This window comes from Fringilla coelebs, assembly GCF_963513975.1.
Source record: "Fringilla coelebs genome assembly, chromosome: 1".
Lineage (NCBI taxonomy): Eukaryota > Metazoa > Chordata > Aves > Passeriformes > Fringillidae > Fringilla > Fringilla coelebs.
Window position 1 is genome coordinate 96,341,431 of NC_140028.1, and position 16,881 is coordinate 96,358,311.

The window sequence follows — 16,881 nt, forward strand, 5'->3', positions numbered from 1 at the left end:
TAAAAAATTGATATTCCTCAAACCGTTCAGTGTGATCAAGCAAAATGAAGCAGAGTGGGAATTGCAGACTATTTATGCTCAGCCTGTGTCATGAAATAATATGCTCATGTACTGCATTTCATCTTCAAAGTTTTACTATCTGTATTGTCATCTGGAGCAGCATATAAGTAAGTGGTGTATGAGATTGTGAGGTTAAAATTCATCCGAATGCAGATCAACCTGCATTTTGCCATTCTTGGGAGGAAGCTATAACAGCATGCTTCACTGCTCTTAGCTCTTGTGAGAAAATTGTTTATTTCTTGATAACTGAGGAGAAAAGTACCACTAGGCACAGCTTCTTTATTGTGACAGGTTATCTTTGGATTTTGTGCTGGTGAGAACATTTGCAGGGAATTTGTTGTTGATGTCCTGTTAATTAACAACAACCAGGTTTGAAGGTAAAAGTTAGAGGACTTGTGAATCCATGAAGGTCTGTAAAACTGACCCAGAATGAGTCTTTCATTTCCTCCCACTGTTCTGAGAGATCTGCTGCAAGATAGCATCTCCATGATATTTTGGATGATTTCTCAAATATGGTTGCTAACAGTGGATAGGGAAAGATAATCAGATTTTCCAAATGCAAACTACGCAGTATGAAAGCTTGGGATACCTAGGCACACATTTTTTGCTGTCACAGGTTGATCAGTCCCTGTCTTCTCCACTATTAAAAAAAGGGACAATATCTTTACTTTACAAAGGCATAAGAAAATTATTTCAGTTTTCAGGGTATTTCAGGGTATGATATTGCTCTCCTTATTAGATGGACAGTTCTGCCAATGGGCTGATGAAGGAAATGATGATGAATGAAGATGACAAGCTAAAAGAAATTAACTCCAGCAGATGCAAAATTCTCAATTATGCAATATTGCTTTTCCAGATTTGTGATAGCTGCTGTAATTGTTTCACTGCAGGAAGGGGTATCACTGATGTGGCTAGCAAGGCACAGTTTTCAACAAGTCTTTTTAATATATCTCTGCTGAGCAGAAATGTAAAATAAAAATCTGTATTTTAAAATATTCATTTATTTTTCTTTCTTTCTTACAGCTTGTGGCCAATGCAATCCTTTTTGTCAGTGTAAATTTGTATGGGGTCTTTGTGAGGATTTTGACAGAAAGGGCCCAGAGGAAGGCGTTCCTTCAGGCCAGGAACTGCATTGAGGACAGGCTGAGACTGGAGGATGAAAATGAAAAACAGGTCAGTTTCTAAGCCTTATTTATTTTTCTCTGTTTCTCCTGAGATGACTGTAGTTATGTCAACCACAGGTTAGGACATTGCTGCCAAATGTATGCTAGGGCATGTGTGCATTTCCATTGCATAGGAAGGGCTGCCTTCCCCCATCTGCTGCAGGTCTTCCTCCCCAGAGGATGCACACTTTTCACTCTTCATCTGCAGAGCTCAGAGAAGGTACAGGCTGACTCCACAGCTCCTGTCAGCTCCAGTGCCAGAGGGGATCTATTTTAGGGCTGAGTCAAAGCCAACGTACCTTTGTAATATAAGATTGTGGTTATTTATCTGTGTGGATGTTTTTGGGTGGGTGTTAGATGCACTGTAATACTTTGCTTCTCGCTGAGTGTTCTATAACCTGCCTGCCTTCATGACACCGATAAAAAAAGTCCACATTTTGGGCACAAGGAGCTCTACTGGTAACTGAATAAGTATAATTGATAACAAGAATGAATATATTATATTTTTGTGCAACTAATAATAAGAATAACTGTAATAGCAGTCAGTATCTCTTCTCAAAAATAACCAGAGTTATTTGATAATTTATTTCATACAATTTTATCAGTCAGCCTTCCAAGCATTTTTGGAAACAATAGACAAAGAAAATGCTTTATTGTGGACCTTGCTGTTGTTACTCACAGATCTTGATGCCATTTGGGTTTTCCCTTTTTTTTTTCCTCTATATGTTCTCTGTATTCTTCATACATATATTTGTAACTATGTCACCTATTGTATTAGTAGCTGGTTTTCCCAGTAATTTTTGATGGCTTTTCCCTAAGCAGAAAGACAAAACAAATTCCAGAGCTCCAAGCCCTGGGGGGTAGAAGGCTCCATGCTATCTTGGTTCTTCCTGGGAACCAAGGCTCAAAACAACTCTTCCAGATACATCTCATGGACAAAGTACAACTAGTGCTGAAGGGGTGCTCCAGAGAAGTGGCATCACCACTTGCCCTCCTAATTGGTGTTTTTTATCCATTGTACTAACCTGTAAAAATGTACTCACCCCTGAGAGAGAGTGGGTGGGCTTTTGTGGACATTTTTCCATAACTGCCCCTGAAGGCCTTCAAATAAAGATCCCTTTTTATATTATCTCCTTACTAAAATTATCTCAAGTTTCATTTCCAGGTTGGGAAAAAGACAACAATCTTTGTCTTTTATAGCTTAAACCCGTCATAGCTTAAACCTTCTATGATCTGTTGGCATGTAAGGACTAACTCTTTCTTTCTGTATAAAGGTGATAATAGAGTGACACTGTGACCTCTGTGGCATGGTTACTTAAACCAAAAAAGATGGCAGGGTCCTCAAACCTTGCTTACTTCACACAATTTTACTGCCCCTCATTTGCAATTTCTTTAGCAAGTCTATTTCTATGTGTGGAGTACTTTCTGTTATGAATTAAGTGAATATGTTGTTTGTGAGCTGAACATACTCTGTAATAAGTAGGCATCTCTTTGAACACTGCATGTCTTTGCTGGCTGTGTAAAAATGGTATTAGAATCAAAGCCTTCAGATTTAATTCTGGTCTTTTGTAATCCAAAGCTGCAGATTTTTTAAAGGCATAAATGTGTCATAAGTGAATTTCCATGGGATTTAAACAAGCCTGCCATTTCTGTCTTTGAAAACTTACTTCTGGGATCCAGCATGAAAACAAAATAGATTTTTTGTGTTTCTCTTGTTAACACATTAGCAATCTATCTTATTTTGTATGTTATCCATGCATATAGAAACACAACAAATGCAATAACATTACACATAAATGTCATTATTGTTGATAGTATACCTAGATAATCCTGCAAATGTTTTTCCAAGTGTACAGGTCAGGGAAGAGAATAAACTTTTCTCTTACACTTGTGAAATTAATTTTATGCAATACATCGTAAAACTCAGTGCAGTTGTGAAATATGCTAATTAGCTGTCACAAGTACCACCAAAATACTTTCTGTGGCTGTTCTCACACTATACTAGCACAGCTCTAGAACCAGAGTGAGAATTAAGACACGATTACAGGCTACAAAATTATTCTGCGGTTGTTGTGGCATAACATACTCTGAGTTTCCAGCTGGCAGCACTCAAGAGTGTTTTGAGAGGAGAAGAAATGCTGCTGACCTAGTTCAATTTTTGTGATCAGTTCTGTATTTTTGTTCTCTGAAGTATCAACATAACATGTTAAAAAGGACTGAATGTTTTCATCAGACTTTCTTGTCTCATCCAAATGCTCTGCCCTAGAAAACATAGCCCTTTAACACTGAGAAATGTAACCCAAAATGGTAAAATTATTCCCTGATATTTCTGTGCAAGTCTCTTACTAGAAAGGAAAGAACATTGTCTTGACTTTTGAACAGACACAGCTTTCTGGAGTTAAAGTGTTGACTGTGTGGGACAGACACCACAGATGAAACTGTAAGTGAGATTTCTTCCTCTGTGCCCTACTTACAGTGAATTATCCTCATGGGATGTATTTGTAGTAATAGCCCCACAGGATAATTTTGATAAAGCTATTTTTGTGAGCAAGAGTAAATATCTTGTGTTGGCGCATTTTTGGATTCATGCAAACAGCCTTGAAAGTGTTGCTGGGGAGAAAGGGAGTAGACAGTTCCTGTTTATTTTAAAATTCAGTGCAATGCTCACCCTGTTATCTACTATCTGTGATCACAATAAATGACTGGCCTCCATGGCAGCATCATCCATTTGTTGCATTGCTGAATGTTAGATTGCAGTTCCACCAGAAGCGAAGGCCAAGAACCAAGTTTTAGATAATGAGCAAATAGTTACAATCATCCACTTGGAATAAACTTTTTCTCTTGTTATCTATAAATCTCAGCAGCAAGCCATCCTCTGCAGATCAAACAGCTTAGAATAACTGTTGTGAGGTAGGTCCCTTTCCCTAGAATTCTGTTTTTTCTTTTCATGCTCAGAAAGAGCATGTGAGCACTTCCCCTCACTCCCACTGCACCATCTCTCAGTGTCCACTTCCTTAATTCCAGATCATCCTTTGCCTCTACAGGAAAAAAAAGCATTGTCACCTAGCTCCCTGAAGGACTCCTGGTCTTAGGACATCCCAGCAGTTCTTTCAGCAGTACTTCACCCCTTCCCAAGGAAGAAAGGAGCACGTAGGGATGGGGAATGGGGGATGTATTCAACACAGAAAAAGGAGGAGTCTGCTGCTGATAGAACTGATTGCCATCTGACTAAAAGGGGATATACGGAAGATGTGGCTCCCTATGTATTAATTGCAGGTGTATTAGCTCCTGAAGTGGAGCTGTGTTCCAAGGAAGAGATACGATTGTTCTTCTGAGTCCATCTTAATTTGAGAAGTGACTGGACCACTGTCTTTAAAGACCTGCAGACTCTTATTTTCCAAGCCTCTCTTTTAGCATCTTTATCGTTTTGTCATCCCCACAGCTTTGTGGTCTAACTGGGTACTAATTAATATTCTAAGTATGCGCTGTGTGAAACAACTACCTTTTATTTGTCATAGAATTTTTGTCTGATGAATTGATTTTGTGCTTTCCAGATCTTGTTTTGTGTCATTAGTAATCATCCTACAGTAACCTCTTCCATGCCACTCACAACACTGTGGACTTTCATAACCCTGCTCATCTCTCCTTCCAAGGTGAAGACCTGTTGTCTCTTTGGTCTTCTGATATATGGCAGCTACATCCTAGCCCAGTCTTGCCAACCTTGTAATGAATCTTAATCACATGCCCTCCTTTTCTTGCCCTGCCACTTAGAATATTTTTATGCATATTCATGCACTAAATTTGGGGCTAAACCACATAATTTTCCTTGGTGAAATGCACTTGTTGCACAGATTGATATGAAAAGTGCCTGTTGCCTTCATATAAGGAAGGCCGGGAAAACATTTGATTTCATGCAAGCCTTCAAAGCCCACACAACTACCTTAAGTGTCTTCACAAATTATTTAATTTCATAAGTACATGCAAGTATGTTTGCACAATAAAGCCTTCTTTCAAGCCATTTGTTTAGATCTTTCCTTCCCTCCTAAATGTTAATGTTACACTGTCACTGTCACAATTAGAATTGACAGTGGAAAACAAACCGGAAAACAGCAAAGTATCCAGAATGGGTGAATTACTATCTTAAAACCTAATTGTGAAATCAAATCTTGTTTTTCAAACCTTTGTGACTGGAGAAATGTATTTATTGGTGGCACCTGTCTTTCAGGAAATAGTTGTGTACTTCACTACAATGCATGAAATTTTAATCTATTTAATATAAGAAACTGAACGAAGCACTTAAAAATTACTGGGAATTAGGAAGCATGGGGCTGAGATAGCCAGCTGTGTGTCTAGCTTCATGACTGCCACTCCAGCTAGACTAACCAGATATGCTGAAGTATTGTTCAACACCATGGTACTGCAGTAATGCTTGTTCTGGGAGACAGACTAGAGCTTTGGTGATGGTCTGCAGTTCCTCCATACATGTTCACCAGATAATGTGTAGCTAGCTAAATTTTCCTTACGCAGTGCTGAATTGTGTGTGCAAATATCTGCATGCATATGTGTCTGCATTCCAAGTGTCTTCTGCAATTTAGGGCAATGTCCTTAATGTTGCATGTAGTAACTGGGTCACCACTGAGTCAGAGGCTTGATTAATAACTATTCATAGAAATGGAAAAGGTGTCAACAAAAGATAGCATGACTCTCACTGCACAATACTTTGAACTACTGCTTAGGGTGTCTTGCTTTCGAATTCTCTGATGCATTCCCCTTTAAAACAATTTGATCTAGACATTTTGCATTTTGGATGTCTATACTGCCTCCTGTATATTTGAGTAAAAAGATGACTCCTACAGAAACCCTCCAGTGGTTTTGTCTGTTGTGTTTAATTTCAAGCCCTTATGAAGAAAGGGAAAAATTACATTAACTTTGAATAAAGCAAATCATGTTGGATTTTGTTTTGGTGGTGGATAACAGTTTGCTGAGGTTTTTAGCCTTTTAATTCAGCAACCAAACTAAGGAATTAGTTATTTCCACAGCCCAAGGCAGGAATAATTTCTAGAGTGCCTGACAACATGCTTATCAGGTTCTCCTCATGTTTCTCATACTTTTTATTCTCAGAATATTGCATCTTTTTTTTTCAGTGCAGAAGAATATATGAAATTTATCATTAATACAGGCCTTGTTTCCATAACCATTCATACTGGCAGAATGCATCAGCAAATCGCCCTGCAGCAAAAATTTCACATGGATTGTGTGTGGATGCAAAACCATATTCTTGTCAAATTATCTAGTATGCAGCAGGGGAGTGATACTGATTTTGCACAAAGTGCAAGGTATGTGGTGATACTTGGTCCTCTGCAAAAGCTAGCCAACATGATCTTTGAAAAACATTGGTGGACTAATTTTAGCTAGCAGGGTGAGCCTGTGCAACATTACCACTGTGTTCTATGTTACAGGGCAGCTTAAAATTGTATCTATTCCATCATCAAATTACAGTCTTACACAGGAAATTCTATCTTCAAAAATATATTTGTTCTTTACTAGGATCAGGCAAAACAGGAAATAGGGAGTGTTGCAATTTCAGGCTGTCAGTTTGAACTACTGGTCTTCAGGCTCACTCGTGCAGGCTGACCACCAGTGTCTCTTAGCTAAATCAGAGATTAGAAATTGTCGTGGTGTCTGATTCCTTTGCCTCATTTGGCTGCTTAGATCCTTACACAGAAAAAAAACTACGTGGCATCCCTAGTCCATCTTCCACCTTTCTCAGGTAAAAAGAGATATGGAGGCACATTTCTCTCTCCCACACAGCAATAATTGCCCAGAAGCTTTCTACTGACCAGCACCTGTTAGTCTTCAGTCCTGCAATAATCTTGCATGTGTCAATCCTTCACAGAGCAAGTAATAAAACTGAGGGCTACTCAGATGAAATAGACTAAGGCTTTAGCTTCAACCTGAAGTCATTAGGAGTTGCTTGTAACCTCCTGCAAGGAAAGGTACAGCAAACAAATAAATATGGCAGATCTATTGCACCTCTTGGTTTGCAGAATGAACAGCTTATCTGAATCCAGTTAGTGCAAGAAGCTACACTGCTTGTCATGCCACCAGGACTCCTCTTACCTGACTTTGGCCAAGTGAGCTTGTAGTCTAACCCTTTAACCTACAGGCAGTAATCCCTAATAGTAACAGGCACATCCAAGGGCAGTTCAACCCTTCCATCCTGAGCTCTTTGTTAAACACAAGATGAGGTTTTTCTTTGGGAGTGGTTACAAGAGGACACCTCAACTTAGGGCTGCACAGCTGCAGGATTAGAGAGATATGTGCCTTGCTACTAGACTTGCAATTCCAAAGTGTAACATAAATAACAAAATGGGTAACATATGATAAAAACACACAATTGTACATCATATAAAGTTCATATATTTTAGTTGCCCTGTAATTTTATTACTCTAGCTGCATGCCTTTATTTTACAAAATGGAACTTAATAGAAGTCTAAAAAAACATTTTTTAAAACTACACATAAGAACAGGCTAGGTCATTACTATAACTATTTGGTTGAACTTTATTTCATTCCCTGAAAATTTTCTGATGTTAGTAAATGTTGTGGTTTAATCCCACGCACAACTAAGCAGCACATAGCTCCTTCCTCCCTCTCTCACTCCATGATGGGATGGGGGAGAGAATAGAAAGAACAAAGGTGAGAAAGTTCATGGGTTGAGATAAAGTCACTTTAATAGCTAAAGCAAAATCTGTGCATGCAAACAAAACAAAACAAGAAAGTAAGTAACTGCTTCCCATTGGCAGGTTGGTGTTCAGCCATTCTTGGGAAAGCAGAGTTTCATCACATGTAATGGTCACTAGAGAAGACAAATTCCATGACTCTGAATATCATCATCCCCCTTTCTCTTTTTTTCCACCAGCTTATATGCTGAGCATGACACCATATGTTATGGAAAATCCCTTTGGTTAGTTGGGGTCAGGTGTCCTGGCTCTGTCCCGGCCCCCATTCTTGTTCATATAAAGCCTCCTCACTGGCAGGATGATGTGAGAGGCAGAAAATCCCTTGGCTCTGAGTAAACTCTGATCAGCAATAACTGAAACATCCCTGTGTTATCAACACTATTTTCAGCACAAATCCAAAACACAGCACCCTACTAGCCATTGTGGAGAAAATGAACTCTATTAATTCTGTGTAAAGAGAAAGAAAATTAAATATGTAAATTAAATTGGTTATCAGCCATTCCATTTTATGTCACAAGATATCAAAAATCTATAGATTTATACATTTAAATACCTCTTTATAAAGATTAATTGTAGATTTATAAAGATAAAAAGAGGGTGCATTAACTTTGTTTTCCGGTACACATATAGTCACTCATGTTCAGGCTAAGCAGGAAGATGTCTTGGACTGTTGTTTGTTGCAGTTTGGTTTTTTCTCATATATGTCTGTTACAGTCATGCCAGCCATGTTAAGCTCTTATATGTAATGTACACTGGCTTACTTTGAGTAGAGTAGATAAATTTTTGGGTGGGACTGTTGACCTGCCAGAGAATAGGAAGGGTCTGCAGGGGGATCTGGACAGGCTGCATTGATGGATTAAAGTTCAACAAGGCCGAGTGCCAGGACCTGCCCTTGCAGCGCTCACAGACTTGGGAGAGAGTGGTTGAAAAGCTGTCTGGTGAAAAAGACCCAGGCTTGCTGGTCATCAGCTGAACAGGAGCCAGATTGTGCCCAGGAGGCCAAAAATGGCAGGGGCATCCTGGCCTGTATCAGCAAAAGTGTGGCCAGCAGGACCAGGGAAGGGATTGTCCCCAGGTATGCAGCACTGGTCAGGCCACATTTTAAATCCTGTTCAGTTTTGGGCTCCTCACTGCAAGAAAGGCATTGAGGGGCTGGAGCGTGTCCAGAGAAGGGCAGTCGAGCTGGGGAAGGTCTGGAGAGGGAATCCTGTGAGACGGCGATGAGAGAGGTGGGGGTGTTTAGCCTGGAGAAAAGGAGGCTTGGGGGGATCTTATTGGTCTCTGCAACTGCATGAAAGGAGGTGTAGCCAGGTGGGAGTCCATCTCTTCTCCCAGGTAACAAGTGACAAGAGGACATGGCCTCAAACTTCACTAAGGGAGGTTCAGGTTGGACCTTAGGAAGAATTTCGTCATGGAAAGGGCCGTCAAGTATAGGAATGGGCTGCCCAGGGAGGTGGTGGAGTCTCCATCATTGGATGTGTTCAAACAAGCCAACTGTGTGTGGCACTCAGTGCCATGGTCTTGTTGACAAGGGGGTGTCTGGCCAGAGGTTGGACTTGATGATCTCAGAGGCCTTTTCCAATCTATCTGCAATAAATTGATAACTTAAAAATTGGTGGTTATATAATTCTGGACCTCTTAATACTTTGGCTGTTAGGAGCTTTGGAATAAATAATGGAAAATTTATAATATGTTCTCTTTCAAGCAACTGTCAATCAAATATGCTAGTGTTTGACTCTGAATTTTTCAGTTTATTTTTCCTACTTGCGTTATGTTTCTTCAATTAGAGAGAAGGAAGGAGGAGGGGTGAACAGGCTCACACAAACCTGTCCTTATTAGATGTCTAAAGACACACAACCATAGAGTCTTAAGCAGATAACAGTTTTCAGCAGATAGCATCATGGATGACAGTTGCCAAGGCAAATTATCATAATTAGGCACACTGGCTATAGTGCATCAGATTCTGAAGTTCAAGTGTAAGACAAACAATTCCAATGAGTTTCTTAGAGCTGATTTCTAAATTTAGAGTAATATCCATGAAAGAAGTGCGGTGTGAACACTAATACAATGTTTTTATGCATGTTAGTAGGATGCCACAGTGTGAAGTAAAGCAGCCTCAATAGTGAACACTGATTTTCTTCCCTCAGCATCAGGAATTCATAGAAAGCTTTAAAATGTCATTAGAAAAGTCCTCTTACATGTATTTTTATTGTTGTTCACAAAATTGTTTTCACTTCTAGAACAGTGTTGACCCAGTATTAGTAGATAATAAAAACAGTATTAGTAGATAATAAAAAATTTATCTAACATGTTACACAAATTAGGCACTTTTCCTGTGCCAGTCTTCAAACACAGAGTGGTTCCAGCATAGACCATAAACTGTTTTGACACCTAGGTGTTTCATGTCACAGCAGCTGGCACTGCCACATGTGCAGTTTGCCAAATGATATGTTACCACTTAAGCACAGATTATCTCCTTGAACAGAATACTGAGCTGGGCACTTTGCTTTCATTCCAATATATTAAAAAGTATACATTGCTGGCACATGTGTTCTTATGGATTTTTTGCCTCTTTCCTTTGGCCAAATGTCTGTGGAGGAAAAGAGCTGGACTACAGCCCATTAACTAGCCAAAGGAATACATTCTAAGGTAGTATTTTTGTCAGGTTTGCCATTCTAAATTAACTTCTGTCTGTCATGTGATTTAAATTCTTTCCAAGGTTTCTGTTTCCCATTACCTCTTCAATACAAACTTATTTCATTTGGAGTTTAGCTCCCCTTCGTTCACATGTCATTAGAAATTTCCCAGTTTGACAAGGAAATAATGAACTAAATCTGAGTCACACTTGCTATTTTAAGTGGGTGAATACACTCTTTGCTTCCTTAGCATATTACTGATTGGTCCTTGTTCTACACTGGAAGGCAATGAGATTTTCTCCTCTGGGTTAGGCTGGCTTCCCTGCTCTGTAAAAAGACAAAATGAGGCAAAGGACAAAAGATTTTACGTTTTTCTAATATAAATTAGAAAAGCATCTAGATTTTTCAAAGCAAACCATATTTATATCTTAGTCTTTGGAGATTCAGATATCTATTCCATTTTACTGTTTTATGCTATAATTTTCTTTCCTATTGCTATGGTAAAGGCATTTACAGTTTTTGAAAAAGGAAATGCTAACTGCTTGCCACTGAATATGTCTTTCTAAGGCTCTAAAATAACTTTAATTGACTTCAGGTTCCTGGGGTTTTTTTCATTCCTTGGTTTGCTTACACCCACTAGTGGGCTCAGTATCTATCAATAGCAATCAAAAAGCTTATCTCTGCTGAAGATTTCATGCTTTTTCTGCCACCAGCAGAGATCTGTACTAAAAAAGAACATGTGCTGATTCTGAGTCGCTGCCGTAACTAAATGAAAGTGTGTGATGCTGTATCAGACAGTGGCAGTGGTGTGAAGCATTGGTTCTAGCACTGTGTCCTCAAAGTTCCACTGATTCTGGACTCTCAGCTGCAGATTGTGTTGGCTCCAGCAGCAAGAACAGAAGACTGAAGACGTTAGTGTCCTTTCTCTCGCTGCTTCCCTATGTTGGCTCCATTTCTCAGCCAGGTGCCAGAGGAGACCGCAGAGATTGGCCACATATCTATGCAGAGCTGGTAGAAATATGTGGGGTTTGGAGAAGGAGTGTAGGGAAGGAGAATGTCATCCACAATAGCCAATCTTTATTCTTCACAGCTCATATTTATATCATTTTCTAAAGGTGATTTAAACAGTTCATATTTATATCATTTTCTAATTGTGTTTAATTATAATTGGTCAGTTACTTATGGCAATTCAGTTCATTGTTAGTAGTTGCTAGAGCATGTGTCTGCCAAAGCTTTCCTCTTTAATGATGTTCACATTCTTTTTTCAAGGGTACAGAATCATTCTCGCAGTTAGAAGACTGTTTTTACAGGTGCATATTGCTTTCTCACAGGAACTTGTTAGGCTAGCTGTTAGCTGTACTTAGCCAAAGTAGAAGGCCTGAGCCATGATTTTACAAAGGTAACAAGGCTCTTATTTTATAAGGCTTTACCTATATGCAACACTCGTGGGATGGAGGAAGATCAGAGAATGACACAGTCCCAGAACCAACTTGAGCTGTAACATGTAGCATGTTCTTCCAAAAAAATTCCACTAGCTGAGGGTTGGAGCATTAATGAGGGCAAAAGAGGGGGATGTATCTGTCTTGCTGAAAGGTGAGCTCTCTGACATTCCCTTCTGGCAGAATACATCCTTGCCTAATCAAGATCTTCAATGTTACATTGATGGAACAAACCAGGCAGGGCTGTGGAATGGAAAGATGCGCGGTTGTAACTGTAGATGAAACTTAGCACACCATGGGTAAGCCAGTAAAAATCTGTCTGCTCTTCCATTTACCGTGGAAGGGGAAGCATTGGTAAAGCTGACCCTGCTTGTGAGTCCCTCTGCCTAACATTTTGGAGGAAGAAATACAATAACAGGATTGTTGTCCCAGTCCTGTTCATGATGGAACACAGTACAGTGTGTGGCCCTTAAGCCTCTAGAAAACTTGAGCTCACAGATGTCCCATCTGCAGGCCAGCTTAGGAATTGCATTAGTACTTCTGTGCTCCCTCTGATCATGACATTAGCAGATGATTAGTTCTCTTTGTGATAATTTTTAAGACCTCTCTTTATTTCAATCAGAAAATACTTTCAATGAATAAATTATAATTTTTGAATTTGTGCTTTAAGTGTGCCCTTTTTGTTTTAACATATATACTCAAACTACCTGTGCATACAGTCAGTGCTACCATGAAGGGATCTTTTCACTAGACTATGAAAACTAGGCTTTCTGACTCTGCACGACAAGGGCAAAATGTTTTATTTCCACATAGGAAGATTCAGAAAAGTACGTTCAGTGCTCTTATGTGCCACACTTTTCATCTTCATTGATATACTCTAAAGAACCTACTTATTAAAATTCTACTGAAGCATGATTGAAACAAAGATGTTTGTTAAGCTAACAGTGCTGGAGTTGAGAAATACCTGTCCCTGGCAATGTACTGCAGAAATGCTTTCCCTTCTTTCCTGCCAAGCAAAAGGAAGCTGTCAAGGTATCTGCTCTAGAGAATGGTCTGATTATATCTGTATGGCTACTTGCCTGCACTAAAGTGAGGCAAATAAATATGCCTTAACTATAAAGGAATTATTTTGTTCCTCTCTCTCAAGTTCATTTCCAGTAGGAAGATTTCTATTAACTGAAATGAGTATAATCTTTTTCCTGTCAAGTTTCTATAATAGTCTTGTGGACACATTGAATATTGCCAATGACCTTTCAGAGGGAGTAAATATTAAAGATAAAAGGTGAAAGTAAAAAAACTAACAGTAGTTTGGACACTGCATGATTTATTCTTTGCCAGTTTGTATCTGGTATCAACTGTTAGCTAGGCTTTCTGATTATTAATCTTTATTGATGCATTTCTAGAGCACTCTGATTTAATAGATATGAGAATAACTGGGAACACAGCTTGTGCTTTTTATGCTTTCAGTTTTCTTGTTTATTCTCATAACCTTTCTCAGCTCTTGTTCCTATTTGAACAAGATTTGTGGAGCTGATCTCAACGTAGCCTACTATTAATCTTCTAGTCCTTTCAGGAATCACACTTGCCCTTTTTAGGATAGTATCATATACATATTCTCTGATCAGGGAGTATCTGGGGTTTCTTTATGTGCAGAGGTTTCCAATTTATTGTAACAGTCCAGTTTTAAAATCATTAGAAATGCTTCTGCCCGAATAAAGGTACAGACGAGACCATATGTCAAAGTAAATAGTATGGATTTTATTTGATAGCAAATATGAGAAAGAGAGACAGAGAGAGAGAAAGGAAGAGAAAGAAATAGAAAAGAGAGTAACAGAGACAGAATAAAGAAAATACCACCACTCTCTGGATCTCACAGTTGTCCCACTGATCCTCTCCAGCTGGTCTTCTTGGCGGTGAAGGTCCCCCTGAAAAGCACAGAATCTGATGAATTAAGCTGTGCTCAGGCCAGGCAGGAATGCCCAGGTACCTCCCCTCGGTGGGAGCAGTTTGGCACAGTCTCTTGCAGCAGACTCTGGATCTGTTCCATCACTTTGCATTACGTGCAGTCCTGTGGTGCCAGGTCTCAGGAATAAGTCTGGGGAGCGCCTTGTGGGGAGGGTCTTTGATGGATTGTGACACCCCTCAGTTGCCTCTTACATGAGTGTCCCGTGGATGTGGCCTGTGGGGTTGGGGGTTTCAGAGCTGGGCTGATTTGTGTAAGGGAGAATGGGTGTTCAGTGCCTTCTGAGCAGAGGTTATGCCATGCACCTCTTCCCCCACCCTCAGCTGCGGGAGGAGTCTGTGTAAACCTCTGTGGGCTGTGGTCTCCTCCACCCCAAGCTGAGAGACAGGTGATTCTCAGTGCAGCTGCTGGGTTTGGCTTTCTTGTGGATGCATTCTTCTCCCTCAGCCTGAGATGACTGAGCAGTTGTGTCCCCTTATCTTATCTGGGCAGCTTAACTCACAGTCCAAAGTTCCAGTCAGGCATCTTCAGGTAGGTGTGGGCTTCTGTGGTTCTAGCTTCTTTATATGTTTTTTGCTCTAATGGGAAAAACTCCTTCATAGCAATATTTAAGGCATGAACCACTTGCATCCCTGAGACTTATTTAGCTGATGTGTTTTTCTGGATGGTACCTACCAAGTACAATGTGCTACCGAGTTTTTCTCATTCTTATCATGGTACTTCTTGTATGCTGTCTTGTAGACCTTATACATTCAAGGAGTTTTATGGTTTCCTTATGCCCACCCTTCATCCCAATGTTTCTGCACTCCATGCAGCCCACTGCCTTCTGTTTTAGCCAAGACTTCATGTCCTCCTAATTCTTTCCCAAGGCCTTACCATCTCCATTGCGACTAACAATGTTCCATGTGGAAACTATCAATGCCTCATTAAACACCATTGTGCTGATGAATCCTTCTTTTCCTTTATTTAAACAAAAATAATCACTTAACCATAGAAAGATGTCAAGTTGGTCCGGTATAGGTGTATTCAGACTGAATGCATCGTGCAGTTCATACAGAGTGTATTGGTCATCTACCATAACTGTGTTGTTAGCCATTCTCTTATACTCAAAATCTGTGCATTAGGTATCTGGTCTTTTAGAGATGGCCTTTTATGACTACGGTTGTAGCAATGACTTGCTGATAAATAGAATTTTCCAAGAAATCTCAGGACTGTTCTGAAACATTGCCACCTTGTGGCGTCGGGAAGACGTCACCGTCTTTAGCAGTGCTGTTCCATGTACTTAGGCGGAAGAAAGAGCATAGCATAGCTGAATTTCCAACAATTCACTAGTGAAATCTGCTGCCTTTGTTTTCCAGCTTACAAGCATAAATGAATCCTAATAGTTGTACACAAAATTTTCTTCCATTCATTGCATTAAGCCTCTTTTCACTCTCCTTTTTATTTTTTGTTCTTCCTAAGAGGGAATTAAAATGCCTGTGAAGTGTAATGTAAGGGTGACAGAGATTGTGAACTCACTAAGATGTTGCTTTTAAAATTATACAAAGCTGAGCATAGTATCATGGTAATATTAGGTAGCAGGCGGTCATATTTAGGATGTACTTTGGAGTCCCTGCTGACTAACTAGAAACTGAATCTTAAAATGATATAGATGAGTTGATTCTGAAATAGTCTCATTAATGTTTTACATGCATGTCTGATGCTTGTCTTCTCTAGGGAGAAAAATTTTAAAATATTGTTTTAAAATATGATGGCACTTTTAAGTATAGCAATAACAAAAGAAGATCTGTGATAGACTGCAAAAATTGTTGGGTTAGATTTCATGTTCCATATTGGAAAGAAATTTTGTAGAGTAGATGATCAAAATCTTTTTTCTTTTTTGAGCTCCTTTTCCTATTTGTCATCATTGTTGGACTTTCACTATAGAAAAAAAAATATTCATGTTTTATCAGCCAAGAAACAAATATGTCAAACCTGGTTTTGTCATGTTGTTTTTTTTTTACTTTCTTCCTTACTAAAGTTGCTATGAAAATGCAAAAAAAAAAGGTAACATGGGCATGAAGACTATCCTGAATAATATGGTTCAGTGCTAGGGAGGGTGAAAAAGGACCAGGATCTGGAGTGCTGTGCAGACTTACTGCTTTCCTTAGCACAAAATGCTCTCTGTCATCCAGGTGTGGGGCTCAGACTCCCTGATGGGTGAAGGCAATGCCAGCATGCTGGCTGGAAGGAGCAGTTCAGGAGGAATTTAATGAAGCTAGCTGAAAGAGATGGAGCTCTATCCATTACAGCTCTGCTCTCATGGGATTGAAAAACATGCAGAGCAATACAGTTTTCTACATGGCCCTTCCAGACTGTAACTTCATTCTCAAAATGAATTCCAGCAGATGTGCATATACAGTAGGATGAGAAGACAATGAGCAGTGAGATTCAAGGAACCAGAGAAACACAAGAGCCTGCAGCTCTGAGGCAATGCTACAGTTCCCTTGGATGCTTCTCTCAGCTTGGTTGCTTATCTCAGAAAAAATGACAGCTGTTTCCTTTGATAAAGTAGTCTGCTCTGACTATAAATATTTTTTCCATTTTGTTTTCTTTATATCTCGCATGATAAACAGGAATACAACTTAGCATGGGGAAGCACAGTTTTTTGATAGAAATTTGTGAGAATGCTGGCTAGGAACATTTTAGATATTAATGTGCTTTTGAGCCTTCTTTTCTGATGAAGGGAGTATGGATTCATTTACAGCTTGCTGAAAGAATTTGAAAATGTGTCAGAGTCATTTCCCATACAGATGTCAAAACAAATCATTTTGTACAATAGGAATAACTACATAATATTTGGACAACTGCATGGAATGATTCTAAATCAAGGCAAAAA

The 16,881-nt window shown here is 39.4% G+C and overlaps 1 protein-coding gene across 1 annotated transcript in view; it reads left to right on the forward strand.

Moving 5' to 3' along the window:
* Window positions 1-16,881, forward strand: part of ADCY1 (adenylate cyclase 1) — a gene marked incomplete at both ends in the record, with an annotated part of 143,433 nt that overhangs the window by 40,443 nt on the left and 86,109 nt on the right. Inside the window, one exon of the mRNA XM_084226822.1 lies at window positions 1,084-1,233. Coding sequence (XP_084082948.1) covers window positions 1,084-1,233 — 150 coding nt within the window. The remainder of the gene's footprint in view (window positions 1-1,083; window positions 1,234-16,881) is intronic.